This window comes from Dicentrarchus labrax, unplaced genomic scaffold, assembly GCF_905237075.1.
Source record: "Dicentrarchus labrax unplaced genomic scaffold, dlabrax2021, whole genome shotgun sequence".
NCBI classification, from domain to species: domain Eukaryota; kingdom Metazoa; phylum Chordata; class Actinopteri; family Moronidae; genus Dicentrarchus; species Dicentrarchus labrax.
In genome coordinates this window covers 9435054-9448268 of record NW_026136713.1, presented here as the reverse complement: position 1 = coordinate 9448268, position 13215 = coordinate 9435054, and the positions used below count along the sequence as shown (strand labels likewise).

At 44.9% G+C, this 13215-nt stretch overlaps 3 protein-coding genes across 3 annotated transcripts; 1 reads left to right on the top strand and 2 right to left on the bottom strand.

Moving 5' to 3' along the window:
* Positions 1 to 817: 817 nt before the first annotated feature.
* crybb1l1 (crystallin, beta B1, like 1) lies at positions 818 to 2643 on the bottom strand. Its single transcript, XM_051420775.1, has 6 exons — positions 2560 to 2643; positions 2267 to 2364; positions 2039 to 2157; positions 1823 to 1955; positions 1589 to 1731; positions 818 to 1493 (listed from the first exon to the last, which is right to left on the bottom strand). The coding sequence occupies exons 2-6, from the start codon at positions 2357 to 2359 to the stop codon at positions 1322 to 1324; spliced, it is 660 nt and encodes a 219-aa protein (XP_051276735.1). The 5' UTR covers positions 2360 to 2364; positions 2560 to 2643; the 3' UTR covers positions 818 to 1321.
* Positions 2644 to 3830: 1187 nt separating this feature from the next.
* On the top strand, positions 3831 to 6064 carry cryba1l1 (crystallin, beta A1, like 1). The gene is made up of 6 exons (XM_051420776.1): positions 3831 to 3920; positions 4342 to 4424; positions 4592 to 4710; positions 4876 to 5017; positions 5161 to 5303; positions 5404 to 6064. The coding sequence occupies exons 2-6, from the start codon at positions 4350 to 4352 to the stop codon at positions 5549 to 5551; spliced, it is 627 nt and encodes a 208-aa protein (XP_051276736.1). The 5' UTR covers positions 3831 to 3920; positions 4342 to 4349; the 3' UTR covers positions 5552 to 6064.
* Positions 6065 to 7359: 1295 nt separating this feature from the next.
* LOC127375108 (uncharacterized) lies at positions 7360 to 13215 on the bottom strand. Its single transcript, XM_051420944.1, has 5 exons — positions 13041 to 13215; positions 11604 to 12853; positions 10197 to 11174; positions 9912 to 10043; positions 7360 to 9001 (listed from the first exon to the last, which is right to left on the bottom strand). The coding sequence occupies exons 1-5, from the start codon at positions 13141 to 13143 to the stop codon at positions 8090 to 8092; spliced, it is 3375 nt and encodes a 1124-aa protein (XP_051276904.1). The 5' UTR covers positions 13144 to 13215; the 3' UTR covers positions 7360 to 8089.

Below are 13215 nucleotides of genomic sequence, written 5' to 3'. Positions count from 1 at the left end.
GTCTGGCGGCATGAATAAACATCATATTGACCTCTGAATTAAGAGTTCACTCTCATCTTCAAACAAATTTCTAAGCAAGAAGTTTGAATAAAGAAACAAACGGTTCAGATTTAAATGTAGTTATTATTCTATACATTTTCTAAAAAATATATTTTATATGTATTTGTTGTATTTCTTTTATTTAGCAATATTCTTAAAATAAAGTCAATTTACAAATAGCATGAAAAATTACTTATCAGGTCACTAATCAATTACTTTTACTCTTACACTCTCATTTCAATTAATTGACTGTATGTCAATAACAGCAGGTTTTTGGTCATGTTTTACTGTAATATGTCACCTGCTTATGGTCTCATTTTTAATTCAGAATAGAGGTAAGGCTGAACATTTGCAGAGCTGTATGTGTGTCCTGTTGTTATCCAGTATGTCACAATATCACATGATCAGCATCAGGGGTCTGAAGCTCCCTGTTGTTCTCTTTTTCTATACATTGCTTTTTAGGCTTTTTTTAAGCATTGTATGAGTTGGAAATATTTTGCAGCTGACTATGAAACAGTGTTTGTTCACTTATTCAAAACTATGAACATTATTCATATAACAAACTTGTTCACAGTATTTCCTGAAATGTTTTATGTCAAGCATGATATCATATTTTGTGTCCAGCTGGCATCTAAAATACCAAGCTTCAGAAAAGCAGTGATTGATCAATGAAATTGATTCATCTCACATTTTTAATTCATCTTGTTCTTTTATTTTCCACTTTTGTCCATTAACATTTTCAGGTGATTTTTCAATAATAAGTTTTAACAACAACAACTTTGAAATCAAGATTTTCCTTTTTATTGAAAACTTGGCCAGGATTCTGTACAGCAGAGAGGGAGTGCAAAGCACAGGGGCAAGACGTCAGGGGACAGGGGGCTCTAGGGACTCAGTTTCCCATGGTGCATCATACCCTGAGCCAGGAATTGAGTGTGTAAAACAACCAGAGGTTTTGTGTTCTCTTGGTGTTTTAGAGGACTGTGGAGGGGAATGAAGTGAGGGACTAAAAAAAGGGAGAAAGGGGGGGAAAGCAAAACTCAGCCCATAGGGGAGAAAGAGAAACGTAGAGACAGAGAGGAATGGAGTGGGTCCAGCTGGTCCTTCCACTGAGGTGTTGTCTCCAATCAGGGGTAGATCTAAATCCTCACCCTTCCCCTCACTGTATTAGATCATAGACCGATTAAGTTACTGAGGTAAGGCCTCAGACATCTCTCCCCCTTTCCCTCTTCCTCCGCCCCTCTCCCTCACTTCCGCTCTTTCTCTTTCTCTCCTTCCCTGAGCCTCACTTGCTGGCCATGGTGTAGCAGCCCTGTTGGTGCCACTGCATGTCACGGATACGCCTCACGGACTGGAACTGAGGATGGCGGGCACCATACTCGTTGAAGTGCCTGTACTCGCCCTTCTCCAGCACGTACTGGCTGCCACGGTATCCAGGGAACTGGTATCCCACCCAGCTGGAGATAAAAGACGAAACATGTCAGTATAGGGTTGACTTTCTGAGGTTTTTATGTCATTTGAGTTTGATGTTCGAGCTGCAACAGACACTCACGTTCCACAGCTGACCATGATGCTGCCCACTCTGTCGGTGAAGCCATAGGAGAACAGGCTAGGAACGTCATCGTCCATGATCTCCATCTTGCGGCCCTTGAACTCTCCAACCTCATACAGGCAGATCTTGTGCTTCTCGGGGTCCTGGAAGAGAGAAAAAACACTAGTTTAGGATGGGGTCTAAAGCAAAAGAGGAAATGTGAGAGTTTAAAACCAAGTGTTTGTTTTTTTTTACCATTCTGACAGGCCTGAAGGACAGCAGGTAGTCGTTCCTCTGGCAGTTGCTCCAAGAGTCCCAGCGAGGATACTCTCCCTTCTCCAGGATGTACATCTCACCACAGAAGTTCATCTGCTCAAAGCCAACGAAGCTGCGGAGGGAAAAAAAATTGTGAGTTATCCACGCAAAAACAAGTGCTTTAAATGTGAAAATGCATCTTTTATGGAGACTTACGGTCCACACTCAACGCGCAGGGAGCGCACGCGGTCCATGCCCATCTCACACACATTCATGCACTCATTGCTGATCTCGATCATGCGACCCTGGAAGTTCTCCTGGTCGAACACGTACATCTGTAGATGCACACAGATGAGTCAGTACACCAACAGTAATGATAAATTAAATACATCTCAGTGTGGCATAAACAAGAACCGCTACTGGTCCCATGTGAGAGCAACCCACCTTGTAGGACATCATTCCCATCTCAGACTTCTTGCCCTGGGCAGCCTTCCCATCGGTCTGGGAAGAAGTCTTGGACTTATCTCCACTGGACATGATTACTGGAGGGGAAAAAAATGTTGATGTATGAGTAATTCAACCTGTTTTGATGGTGTAAAGGTATTATATAAATTAAAGGTTGTATTAGAGATAGAGGAAAGTGTAGAATAATGTGTATATTTTGTATCTCTTCCTCCTGTCTTGTAACTCCACACACCTGCAGGCGTGCAATATGTGCATGTGCGTGTGTACCTTACCTGTCTGTGTGTGCAATGCCTACGCCGAGCCTCACTCAGAGTGTGTGTGGCTCGGAGTGCGCCTCTCCCTTTTATACGCTGGCGCCCATAGGAGAGGGATTATAAGCAGAGAAACAAACCTGCTGAGGTCAGAGGCGCGGGACAAAAGAAACTCCACATCATCAGAGAGGGACGGACAGAGGGGGTGGTCCGACGCAGAGGAGGACTGACAGAGAGGCTGGAGAGCAAACTGAAGTTAGTGATAGAGCTAATACATACAAGTTGATGTTCACACCTCACATCAACTTTTAGATGTAAATAATGTACCCTAAAGCTTAGTAATTGATTCTAATATTTCAGATACTCTATTCTCCTGTCACCATAACAACCCACTTATTCAAAATATGAACCAGGATTTAAACGGACTGCATACAGTGACATGAATTGTTTTATTGTGGATGTGTGTCTTCTAACCTCTGGAGGCAAAAGTTAAATATACTTTATACTATACTTTACTATATAAATGTTCCAGGCTACATGTTTGTCAAGGAGTAACATTCATGTGTGATACATAAATCTGAAAGAAATGCTTCCTCACTTAAGGTCTGAGGTTCCCAAACATTTCAGCTGGAAGAGCCCCACACAGAGGCACAAGACCACAGAGCCATCTTTGATATCAGCATCTGTATGTCAGATTTTTTTTTATTTATAACAGAATAAATGTTTACACTGTGTTGTAACAGAAGAGAAATTGATGCATTGAGTGAACAATTGTTTTCGGGTGTTTCTTTCCAGGACTTTGGAAACCATTGATTTTGCTTTGCATGTGCGCAGGTGTACCTGCACCCTCGAAGGTGCGCGCGCAAGAGCGTTTGGTGACAATGAGTTGCCATTGTGTACGCAGGACTAAAATGAAACTTATAGCTCTCTTACATCCATACACACCCGACCAGTTCTCTCCTTCTGTGTGCCCCCGCGGTGCCTCTCTGCTCCGCCGTTAATCCCCACATTCTCCACCCCGATCCCGGCCCTTTGTGCCGGGGCACGCGCTGGACTGCTGACCGGGGTCCGAACATACCGGAGCGCCTTTGTTTCAGAGCACCAGCACAGACTATGGGATCTGCTGAGCTGGCCGCTGGAGCCGGACAACAGCATCCAGCGGCCGCGCGGCGAATCCGGGAGCGCGCCTTGCTGCCGGTGTTCGCCGATGTGCCAAATGGGTGGTTTGAACGGTAACAAGTCAGAGCCGTGGACGCGCACCAGCAGGCGCGCACCCCGACCGTCGGTATAAAACTGAAGCGCCAGGTTCTCCCAAAGCTCTACGCGAGGCAGGCGGTAGGCGCGTACCACTCCAAAGCTCTTCTAATAAAGTGCCAATCTAGGTAAGGCTGCATCTCTGCTTTCAACACAGCTCAGGGTCAGACAGACAGTCGCTCTCAAGCTGCTGCACACAGAAACTGAAAACCAAAAGCACTTTCTAAAAACACCTGTATGACAATGTTAATTGTTACCAGAATTGTATTTCATCTTTCACCTTTTAAAAAAAAAGTTAATTAACTGCGTTCAGCCAGACCTCCTCCAGATGTTTTAGTTCAGATTTCTGAGATGAGTTGAAGTCTAAATGATTTGTGGTGTTACTAGAAATTGAACACCGTCATGTTTTATACTGAGAAAACAAGCCAAAGTAGTCTAAGATGTTTCATTATTGAATCATTAATACTTTAAGGAGTCTCCCACTGTTTCCTCCACACCTTCTTGCCTTTTACTTCATCTCCTTCTCTCTGTCCTCATTTGCCCCCTCAGGAGTAAAGATGTACAGAACTACAAGGTCCCCAATGATGCAGCCGCTGGTCAACTCAGGAATGGGCATGGCTCCTTTCTTCAAGGTAAACACATTTGTTATCATCAGTTGTACACACATTACATGATTCAAAACTAGATAAGGTGGATGTGAGATGGCTTTATACAATCTGTGCATGTCTGCTTGAGATGTAAAGGCGAAGAAACTATATAAGTAAACTCGTCGCCAACTAAACTCCTTTCGTCTCCCCAGGTGACCGTGTTCGAACAGGAGCATTTCCAGGGCAAGTGCCTGGAGTTCACCTCTGAGTGCTGCAATATCGAGGAGTGCGGACTGGACAACATCCGTTCCATCAGGGTGGAGAGCGGAGCGTAAGTTTAAAAAAAAAGTTTCCCTCAACAAGACAAAAATGAGACCAGTATATAAACCTAAGGGGCTCCGGCCCTCTGAAAGAAACTGTCTTCACAATATTTTATCAAATGAGATTCAGATGGATGGTGAAGTGAACAGTTCTTTCTCTCTCTCTTTCTGAACAGCTGGGTGGGTTTTGAGCACCACGACTTCCAGGGCCAGCAGTTCATCCTGGAGAGAGGAGAGTACCCTCACTGGGATGCCTACAGCGGTTCCCTCTCTTACCATGTGGAGCGCTTCATGTCTCTGCGTCCCATCTACTGCGCCGTGAGTTACATCCTGTCTCTTCAGGTGGCAATCATCAGTTACCTGAGGAATCCAAAAACCCAACGGTCTCTCTCTCTCTCTCTCTCTCTCTCTCTCTCTCTCTCTCTCTCTCTCTCTCTCTCTCTCTCTCTCTCCCCTAACAGTCCCACCAGAGCAGTCGTATGATGATCTTTGAGAGGGAGAACTTCATGGGCCGCAGCGTGGAGGTCTGTGACGACTACCCCTCTCTGCAGGCCATGGGCTGGATGATGCCTGAAGTTGGCTCCATGCACGTGCAGTGCGGCGCGTAAGTTTGTTGAAATGACGTGTGTGAACACTAATAACACACACTTAAAGCTCCTAAAATAAACCCATTAACCCTCACTGTCGTCTCTGTCCACCCACAGCTTTGTGTGCTACCAGCACCCTGGCTACAGAGGCCAGCAGTACATCATGGAGTGTGAGAGACACAGTGGAGACTACCAGCACTGGAGGAACTGGGGATCCCACTGTCAGACTCCCCAGATCCAGTCCATCAGGCGCATCCAGCACTAAGAGGAGGACGGGCTGAGACTGAGACAGCAGCTCCCCTCAAAACCTCCCCTCTCTCTTTACCCTCTCCTCCTTCTTTCTTTCTTCAACCCTTTCCTTCCTCTTGACTTGAGCCGCAACAGCCGCCCCAACCCGACTCAGCACACCTACTGATTTACAGCCGCTGCCAGAGTGTGATAAGAGACAATATCGCACTGTTAAAGCACAGGGAAACACACACTCCACACACACACACACACACGCTGACACTTGCACAGTGTCTTTTGTATTTGGTTTAGAGGTCCCTACACACTCACACACAAACACACACCTGTACTGTACTCTCACCTGAGGTGGGTGAGCGACCAAACAGAGGGGAGATGAAGCTCCAACATGGCGCCATTAAGCAGGAAAGGCCTCCCCAGCTGCACTCACCCTCCTCGATGACTGCGCTGTGGTGCAGCTCAGATGTGTTTTGTTGTTGTGTGTAGGAGGTTGATCCACAGGTTGATAACTAATAAATTCATTTTCACCTCATGCATTCTTGTTTTATTGTGTGTATGTGATTTCATGGTGACTGGTGGGGCCCCTCTCTCTGAAATGAAACAGTGGTTAAGCGGTACTCCGCTGTTGTTCAAGCCTGAAAATGTAGCAACATGCTTATCTGCATTTAAAAGTATACCTACCAATCTAATTTAAGGTGCTTCATTAGGCAGAGTACAGTGGAGGAAGGTGAGGAATAAGGACAGGATATGAGAGGAATAAGTTATTCATCTTTAAGTTATTCTGTATTTTCACTAACGCAATAAAGACAACAGACTAAACATAAAAAATCAACATACCTTTATCACTTGTACTAAACAGGTAACATTTGGGGAAAATGCTATATATATTAAATAAATATAGATAAATTAACACAAGCAAATAAAGAAACATATTTTTCCATTTTGACAATATACAGCATAAAAAAATGCTGGAAATACTGACAAATAATTTCAGGATTACACAGCAGAAATATGGAGACACTAAAACTGTCCAATATTACTGGAGATACTTCCACATGTTTGGTATTTTAATAACAACCGATATATATAATATATAATAACAGACATGCTGCTGTATGGGTCGAGCGTTAGTCATTTAGATCCAGTCTATTTGTATGTTTTGTTTCAATCTGGTGAGAAACCTCTTAATCAGTCAGCTGATTTATGAGGCCAATTATCTTGCAAATAAACAACATTTCTGCAGACACATCTGCAGGCAGCCCTGCCAGTGTGGCTGCTGTGGAATGATGTTAGTGTACTGTAACTCATGCATCCTGCTGTAAACGTTGGCCTATATATTCCGTCAATATCGCCTTCTTTTTAAATTCTCCTAAATGACATCACATCTAATCTAAAATAGTTACTGGTTAATGTTAAATATATATGATGTTATAATGTAAAGAATAATAAACTCTACAGCATAACCCAGTGTATTTTTGTTTCACTGATTGATAAAACAACAGGTTACTGGTTGAGATAATCGTGTATATTAGATTGCAATGTGCATGAAATAGTGGAATTATACATAACTTTTCTTTGTTCTGATATTGCCATTATGTATCGTGACCCTGCTCTTTAAATATCAGCATCAATGAAAACCCTGTATCACTGGAACACTATTTCAAATCCCAAACATGAGGTGAGGAAGAAACTGAACTCTTCATCCTGATGATGAGCCTCATTATCAGTGACGTGCATGTGGAGACAGAACAGAGCTGATGCGACAGAGGAAGTAGAGAGGATTGTTTTTTATTGTAGAACTCAATAGAGAGTCCTGGACTCAAAAAGTGCCACGAGGAACATTGTTAAACATAACTAGACAGTAAAACAAGGAAGACAAGAGATTTCCTGGAACATTTACAAACTGTGGCAGAAATGATCAACCATATTTACAACTAATACAGTCATAGTCCCATTTACAACTAATAAAACACTCTTGATTCCTTTGACACATAAACCTGATTTTTTTTTGTTGTAGTTTTTCTAAACTGTTTGTTAAGTGTTGTTTTCAACACTTGACAGTTAAAACAAACTTTCCTGAACATATCTGCATAAAAATCACAAATTACTGAACTTAGCAGTAACAACATTATAACTCTTTACATAAAATCAATGGCTAAATATCTATAAAGTACAAAGAAATGAACAATCCCAGTCACGTTTGTCAGTTTGACAATTGTTATGTCTGTATACTCAACTTTATGCATTATGATACACATCTTTTCTTTTGTTTTTCAATTAAAACAAACAGCTAACAGGTTGCTGACAGCTCCTTCTTTCCCTAAACATTGCTGGAATAGGAAAACAAAAACCCCTCACATGATTGCCAGTGTGTTTGCACATGGAGGTGAAGACAATAAAAACACAAGACATTTATGATGATTTCTCTACCTGCCGTTTAACTTACAGCTCAATTAAACAAATTCAGGATTGTTTTCTGGTAAATGTGACAAATATAACACAACTGAAGCATACGAGTACTAAAGAAAACTGTCTGTTGGACTGGACACGACAGACGCTAATGTAAGCGCACCTCAGTCTGATACTTCCCGTTGACAAGCTCACTTTTACTGATTGCAGCCAAGACCACTGACGGGGTGTAGTCTGTCTTTCCTCCAATAACGTCAACCTCCTCGTCTCCTTCCTCTTCCTCGCCTTCCGAAGACTCTGTCCAGCTGATGATCACCGGATCGGGGACGGGACTGGAACCTCCAATCACATCAATGTCCTCGTTCTCGTCCTCTTCCCAGCTTCCTGCCGACCCCAGAACAACCTCTTCAGCTGAATGTGAAGGAGGTGAAACAGAAGGCTTCTCTTCAGTGAGGCAACACAGAGTGGGTTCTGTTCCGCTCTGGTGTCGCTCCTTCTCTGAATCCTTTTCCACATCTCCATCCACATCGATTATCTCATCACCGCTGCTCTCCGCGTCTTCATCCATCAATCTTTCCTCGGCTTCTCCGGGTCTGATTACACTAAACACAAGTTTTTCTTCTTGTTCTTCACTTTGTAAACAATCTCCTGTCAGTGAAACAGTCTCCACATCGATTACGTCCTCTATCTCTGTGGCTGCTGGTTCAAACTGCACGGAGATTGGTGTGCAGGTTTCAGAGGTCGGCTGTGGCGTTGTCTCCGAGCAAACCTTCTTGGCCACAGTGGCATCATCACTTGTCTCCCCCTTGGACTCTGCTCCCCTCTTCTCTCCCCTCCTTGTAGGTCCCTCTGCTTCTTCCTGTGGCTGGACAGTAAATTCTTCTTCACGTTTCTCTTGATTTTTCTCCAGTTGTTCATCCACAGGCTGCGGCTGAATGGGTGGTGTTGAGCTCTCCCCATTAGATAAACTAGGAAGTTGGCCATTTTTCTTGGGCCTGCCTCGCTTGCGGCCTGGTGGTGGTTTGGGTAAAAAGGGCTCTTCAAGAAAGGGCGTACTGTCCTGTGAAACAAATGAACCTGATTAGATTATAGAGACAGATACAAATACAGTCTCGCTAACATACAAGGCTAACATGCTACTTTCCTACTTTATCTCTAATTAGCAATAAACACGCACAAAGTACAGCTGAGGCTGATGGGAATGTCAGTAGTTTTGCAGGTATTTGGACAAAGTAACATTTTGACCTCAGGATGGCGCTAGATGAAAACTTAAAAGAAAGCAACAGTGATTATTATTCATCATCTGGGAACCGTGAATGTCTCTAGAATGTTTTCTGCCCATCCATCCTGTAGATGTTGAGATATTTTTTGAGGATGAGTACAGACTTTGTCCTGCTGGAGGTGCTAGAGCACAGGTCTCAAAAACATTTATATAATATTCTAAATATAATATGGTCTGCAAGATATATTTTTTAATTATTTTATTAAAATTTTTTCATATGAATTTTAACTAACCCTTCATATACACTTAAAATAAGAAGAAATTCCATTTTTAAAAGTTTACTTCATTTGGTGCAAAGGTGCCTGCAAATGAGTGTAAACGTCTTCGAACAACAAAGATGATATAAAAATGTATAGTAATTGCAGTTTGCATTTCTTTCAAGTATGATGTTGGTAATGGAAATATTTTCAGAATATTGCGCTTTCTTGTAGTACTTAGAGTAAGCCATTAGAATTCATTATGAATGTCTGTACAAAGATTCATGACAGTCCAATAGTTATTATAGTATATTTAAGTCTTGACCAAAGCTGTGGACCGATCAATCCACCAATCATCCCTTGAGTCTTGTTACTAGTGTGGATAAAAACAATAACATAAAAACACGGTGCCTCTTTCTTTAAAGAACAGATGTTTGGAAGGCACATTCATCTATTCGTCTTCAATCTAAAATAAAAGAAGTCATGCTCACCATACTTGCTTCCCTACACCGGCTCCTGATTGGGTACGTCTTTGTGCTCCACGAGGCTCGCTGGTTATTGCCGGATAAGCTGTCATGTGGACATTTCACTGATGATGAACTGGTCTTTGCTTTTGCAACACTCTGGAAAATATAAACACACAGAGAGAAAACAAATGAAGCGACTCATTTTCTTTCGCATTCTTCACAAACAATTTCACCCTCATATTAATATCCGTTATCAGACTGACAGCTGACAACATCGTTTGTGGAGAGGAGTTTAGAAATGTTTGTCACCTTGAGGTCCAGACTCTGACAGCTGTGTCCCTGCAGAGCAACTTTGACTGGCAGCAGGCCACTCCTCTCCAGTTTCACCACAGGAATCTGCTGTAGCTGCTTGTCTCCTCGGTCATGAACGATTTTGGTCTTTGCGTTACTTGATGACACTGGCTTCTTCACCCTCACCCTCTTCTTCTCCAACGAGAACAGATATTCCTTTTTTCTTTGCTTCTTTCGTCGTTTGCTGACTGACGGTGTTCCCTCGTTATGTTCGGGGGGAGCGGCGTTGTGAGCAGAAGCCTTGCGTGGCTGTGTCGCCGGTGTTTTGGCTCCATCGCTCTGTTGCAGTTTTTGGGAACTTCTGACTGGAGCCTCAGGCCGGCTCTGACCACCCATCTCCACCTCGTCCCTGGAAGCAGAGCTGTCGACGTGCTGCTCAAAGGACATGAGGAAGTGCTCCAGCATTTCATTCAGCTCTCCCTCTCCTTGCTGCTGCAGAATGGGAACCTCGCTGTTTGCGGAGCTGGAACCGCCACCTCTGACGGCAACAACCTGTGTGGACCCGTGGAAACCCGGGCCTGCTTCCAGGAGGCCCGAGTTACGGCTTTGTTGTTTGTTTTGGCCCAAAGTATTGCCATAGGTGCGACTGCTGCTGCTGGATGAAAGTGGAAGCTGAGAATGTCGAGCACCGTCGCTGTTGTTCGGTAAAATGTCGAGACCCATCATCACTTCCTCCAGCAGACGGTCGAAGTGTTCAGGCTGTTCCTCGTGAGGTGGGGGTGCCGGAGGAGGGACGGAGGCTGTGTGGAGGAAAGACGATTCACGTGACGCGTAGGAGGCTGCAGGTGACAGCAGGGCGGGTGACGGAGAAGGCTTGAGGGAGGGGCTGGAGGCAGGTAAGGTATGAATGTTGTAGACCTGCATGGGAGGGGAGGAAAAGGAGACTGATGTTGTTGGTTTGGTTCTCGCCTTCTGAGCCCTGCCAGGGGGACCATCCTGTGGGAAGAGAAGTTAATTAGTTACAATACAAGACAACGTGCAGAAGTACATTAAATCATAAAAAAAGGAAACTTCTCATTTTATAATATCAGACTTGATTAGGTCAGAAAATATTGTCTGAAAGGTGTGGAAGTTATTCTTCATATTTTCTTTCTTCTTGCGATGTTTACTTTCAGAAAACAAGAAATCATTTATCAGAAAAAAGCTAATTGTTTTAATCAATAAAACCAAACAGATTTTCAGATTTTTCCATATCCTGTTTCAAAATAAAACACACTATTTCAAGATGTAAAATGTTGAAGCTGATGAGTTCATAGATTGGACGTTGTTTTTGTATTTAAATTTAAAAAACAGCCTTCTCCATCCTTCGGTGTCATGTTTCGATTATGTCACAAATAGGACGGCGATACACAGCGGCACTCTCACCTGGTTAAACTGCGGCGCCGTGCTCCTCCGTCCACGCTGCTTGTTACCTGCTCCTTCCTGATAGAACGGCGGCACGTCTCCACTCAGGCTGAACTCCCACACTTTGCTGCGCCCTCTCCTCCTCTGACAGCTCTTGGTTTGCTTCAGAAGCTCTCTGGTCCTCAGGTACAACTTCCTGCCTGCAGCTCCTCCACCCTGACCCGTCCTGGACGCCCTCATCCCCCCCCTCTGCAGGAACAACTTCTGCAGCCTGCTCACCCCCACCTCCTGCACATCCACTCTCTGCGTTAACCCTCCTCTCCCCCTCCCTCCTGCTTTTGCTGGTGGTCTCCTGGCTCTTCTCTCACCCGTCCCCGCTCTCCTGGCACCTCCCACTCCTGCTCCCTGCCTCCTCCTCGGTCGCCCCCTGCGGGAGTCCTCCTCCTTGTTCGGGTTCAGGAAGTAGTTGATGTATCCCGGGATGTTGCCTTGAAACTGCTCCAACTGCTCGTCCTCACATTCTTCAGCTGCTGCTCTTTGAGGGCCAGCCCAGCAGCTCGGAGGGTCAGCAGCACTCGGGGTTGCTTGGCTGGGGAAAGGAAGGTGGGACGGGGAGGCGGAGGTGTACAGTGGTGCCACGAGAGCAGAGGAAGGCTGGTGTGTTTGGTTTTCATCTAGTGGGTAGACGAGTGATATGGGAACATAGGGAATTTGAGGGGGAAGAAGATTGGGGTGTGTCTGTCCTAAACTCTGGAGAGCAGCTATATCGATGGTCTCATAGGAGGCTGCTGGGTGAGGAGGAGGAGCTGTGTCTGCTTCCAGCTCTTCTGTCTGAGTCCATGTGTCTCTTTCACCATCTGACAGCGTCTCTTTCCACAGAAAGGTGTTCCCATCCCTCACTTCTCTCCTCCACCGCCCTCGTCTCCCCTCATTTTCCTCCTGCATCAGTGGCTCCGTCTGCACTCCTACCTCTGCGTGCTGGCCTTCTTCCTCGTGTCTGCGTTTAGAGTCTCTTCTTGTGACCTCGACGAGCCCGTGGATGCCCAGCCTGGCTGCAGCAGAAATCGCCTCTTGCTTCTCCTCCTCCCCCTCACCTGCCATCTCTCCAGAGTACAGCAGTCTGACCATGCGGAGCAGCGTGCGGGCGCCGAGAGCCCGAAACTCCAGGAGACGGCTCTGTCCTGCAGGGGGCGGCGGCGTGGAGGACAGGGCGGAGGAGATGTCCGGGCTGATGGCTGAGAGGATACAACTGTGTGCTGGCACTGACACACCTGGAGGGGAGGACAGATGTTGATAATGATAAAGGCTTGCAGGACTACATGAAACTAGAATATGAGGATGTGAAAATGTGTAGAACTTACACATTGTCTATATAACGTATCTATAAGAGACAGCTAAAGAACACGCTCTAAAGGCAGGCGTGTAATGTCGGTGTAATTTGGCTATTTCTCTGAGTACCTTCGGTCTTGAGCAGAGTGTCACAGAACTGGCTGCACTGTTGTTGCCTCTGCAGCTCAGCAAGGAGGAGGACTTCAAACCCCGGTTTCTGGTAGCACCACATCTCCCCATCCACTGGACCAGGACCAGAGAGAGACCTTTTACTTTCATGTACTTTATAACTTTACTGACTGTG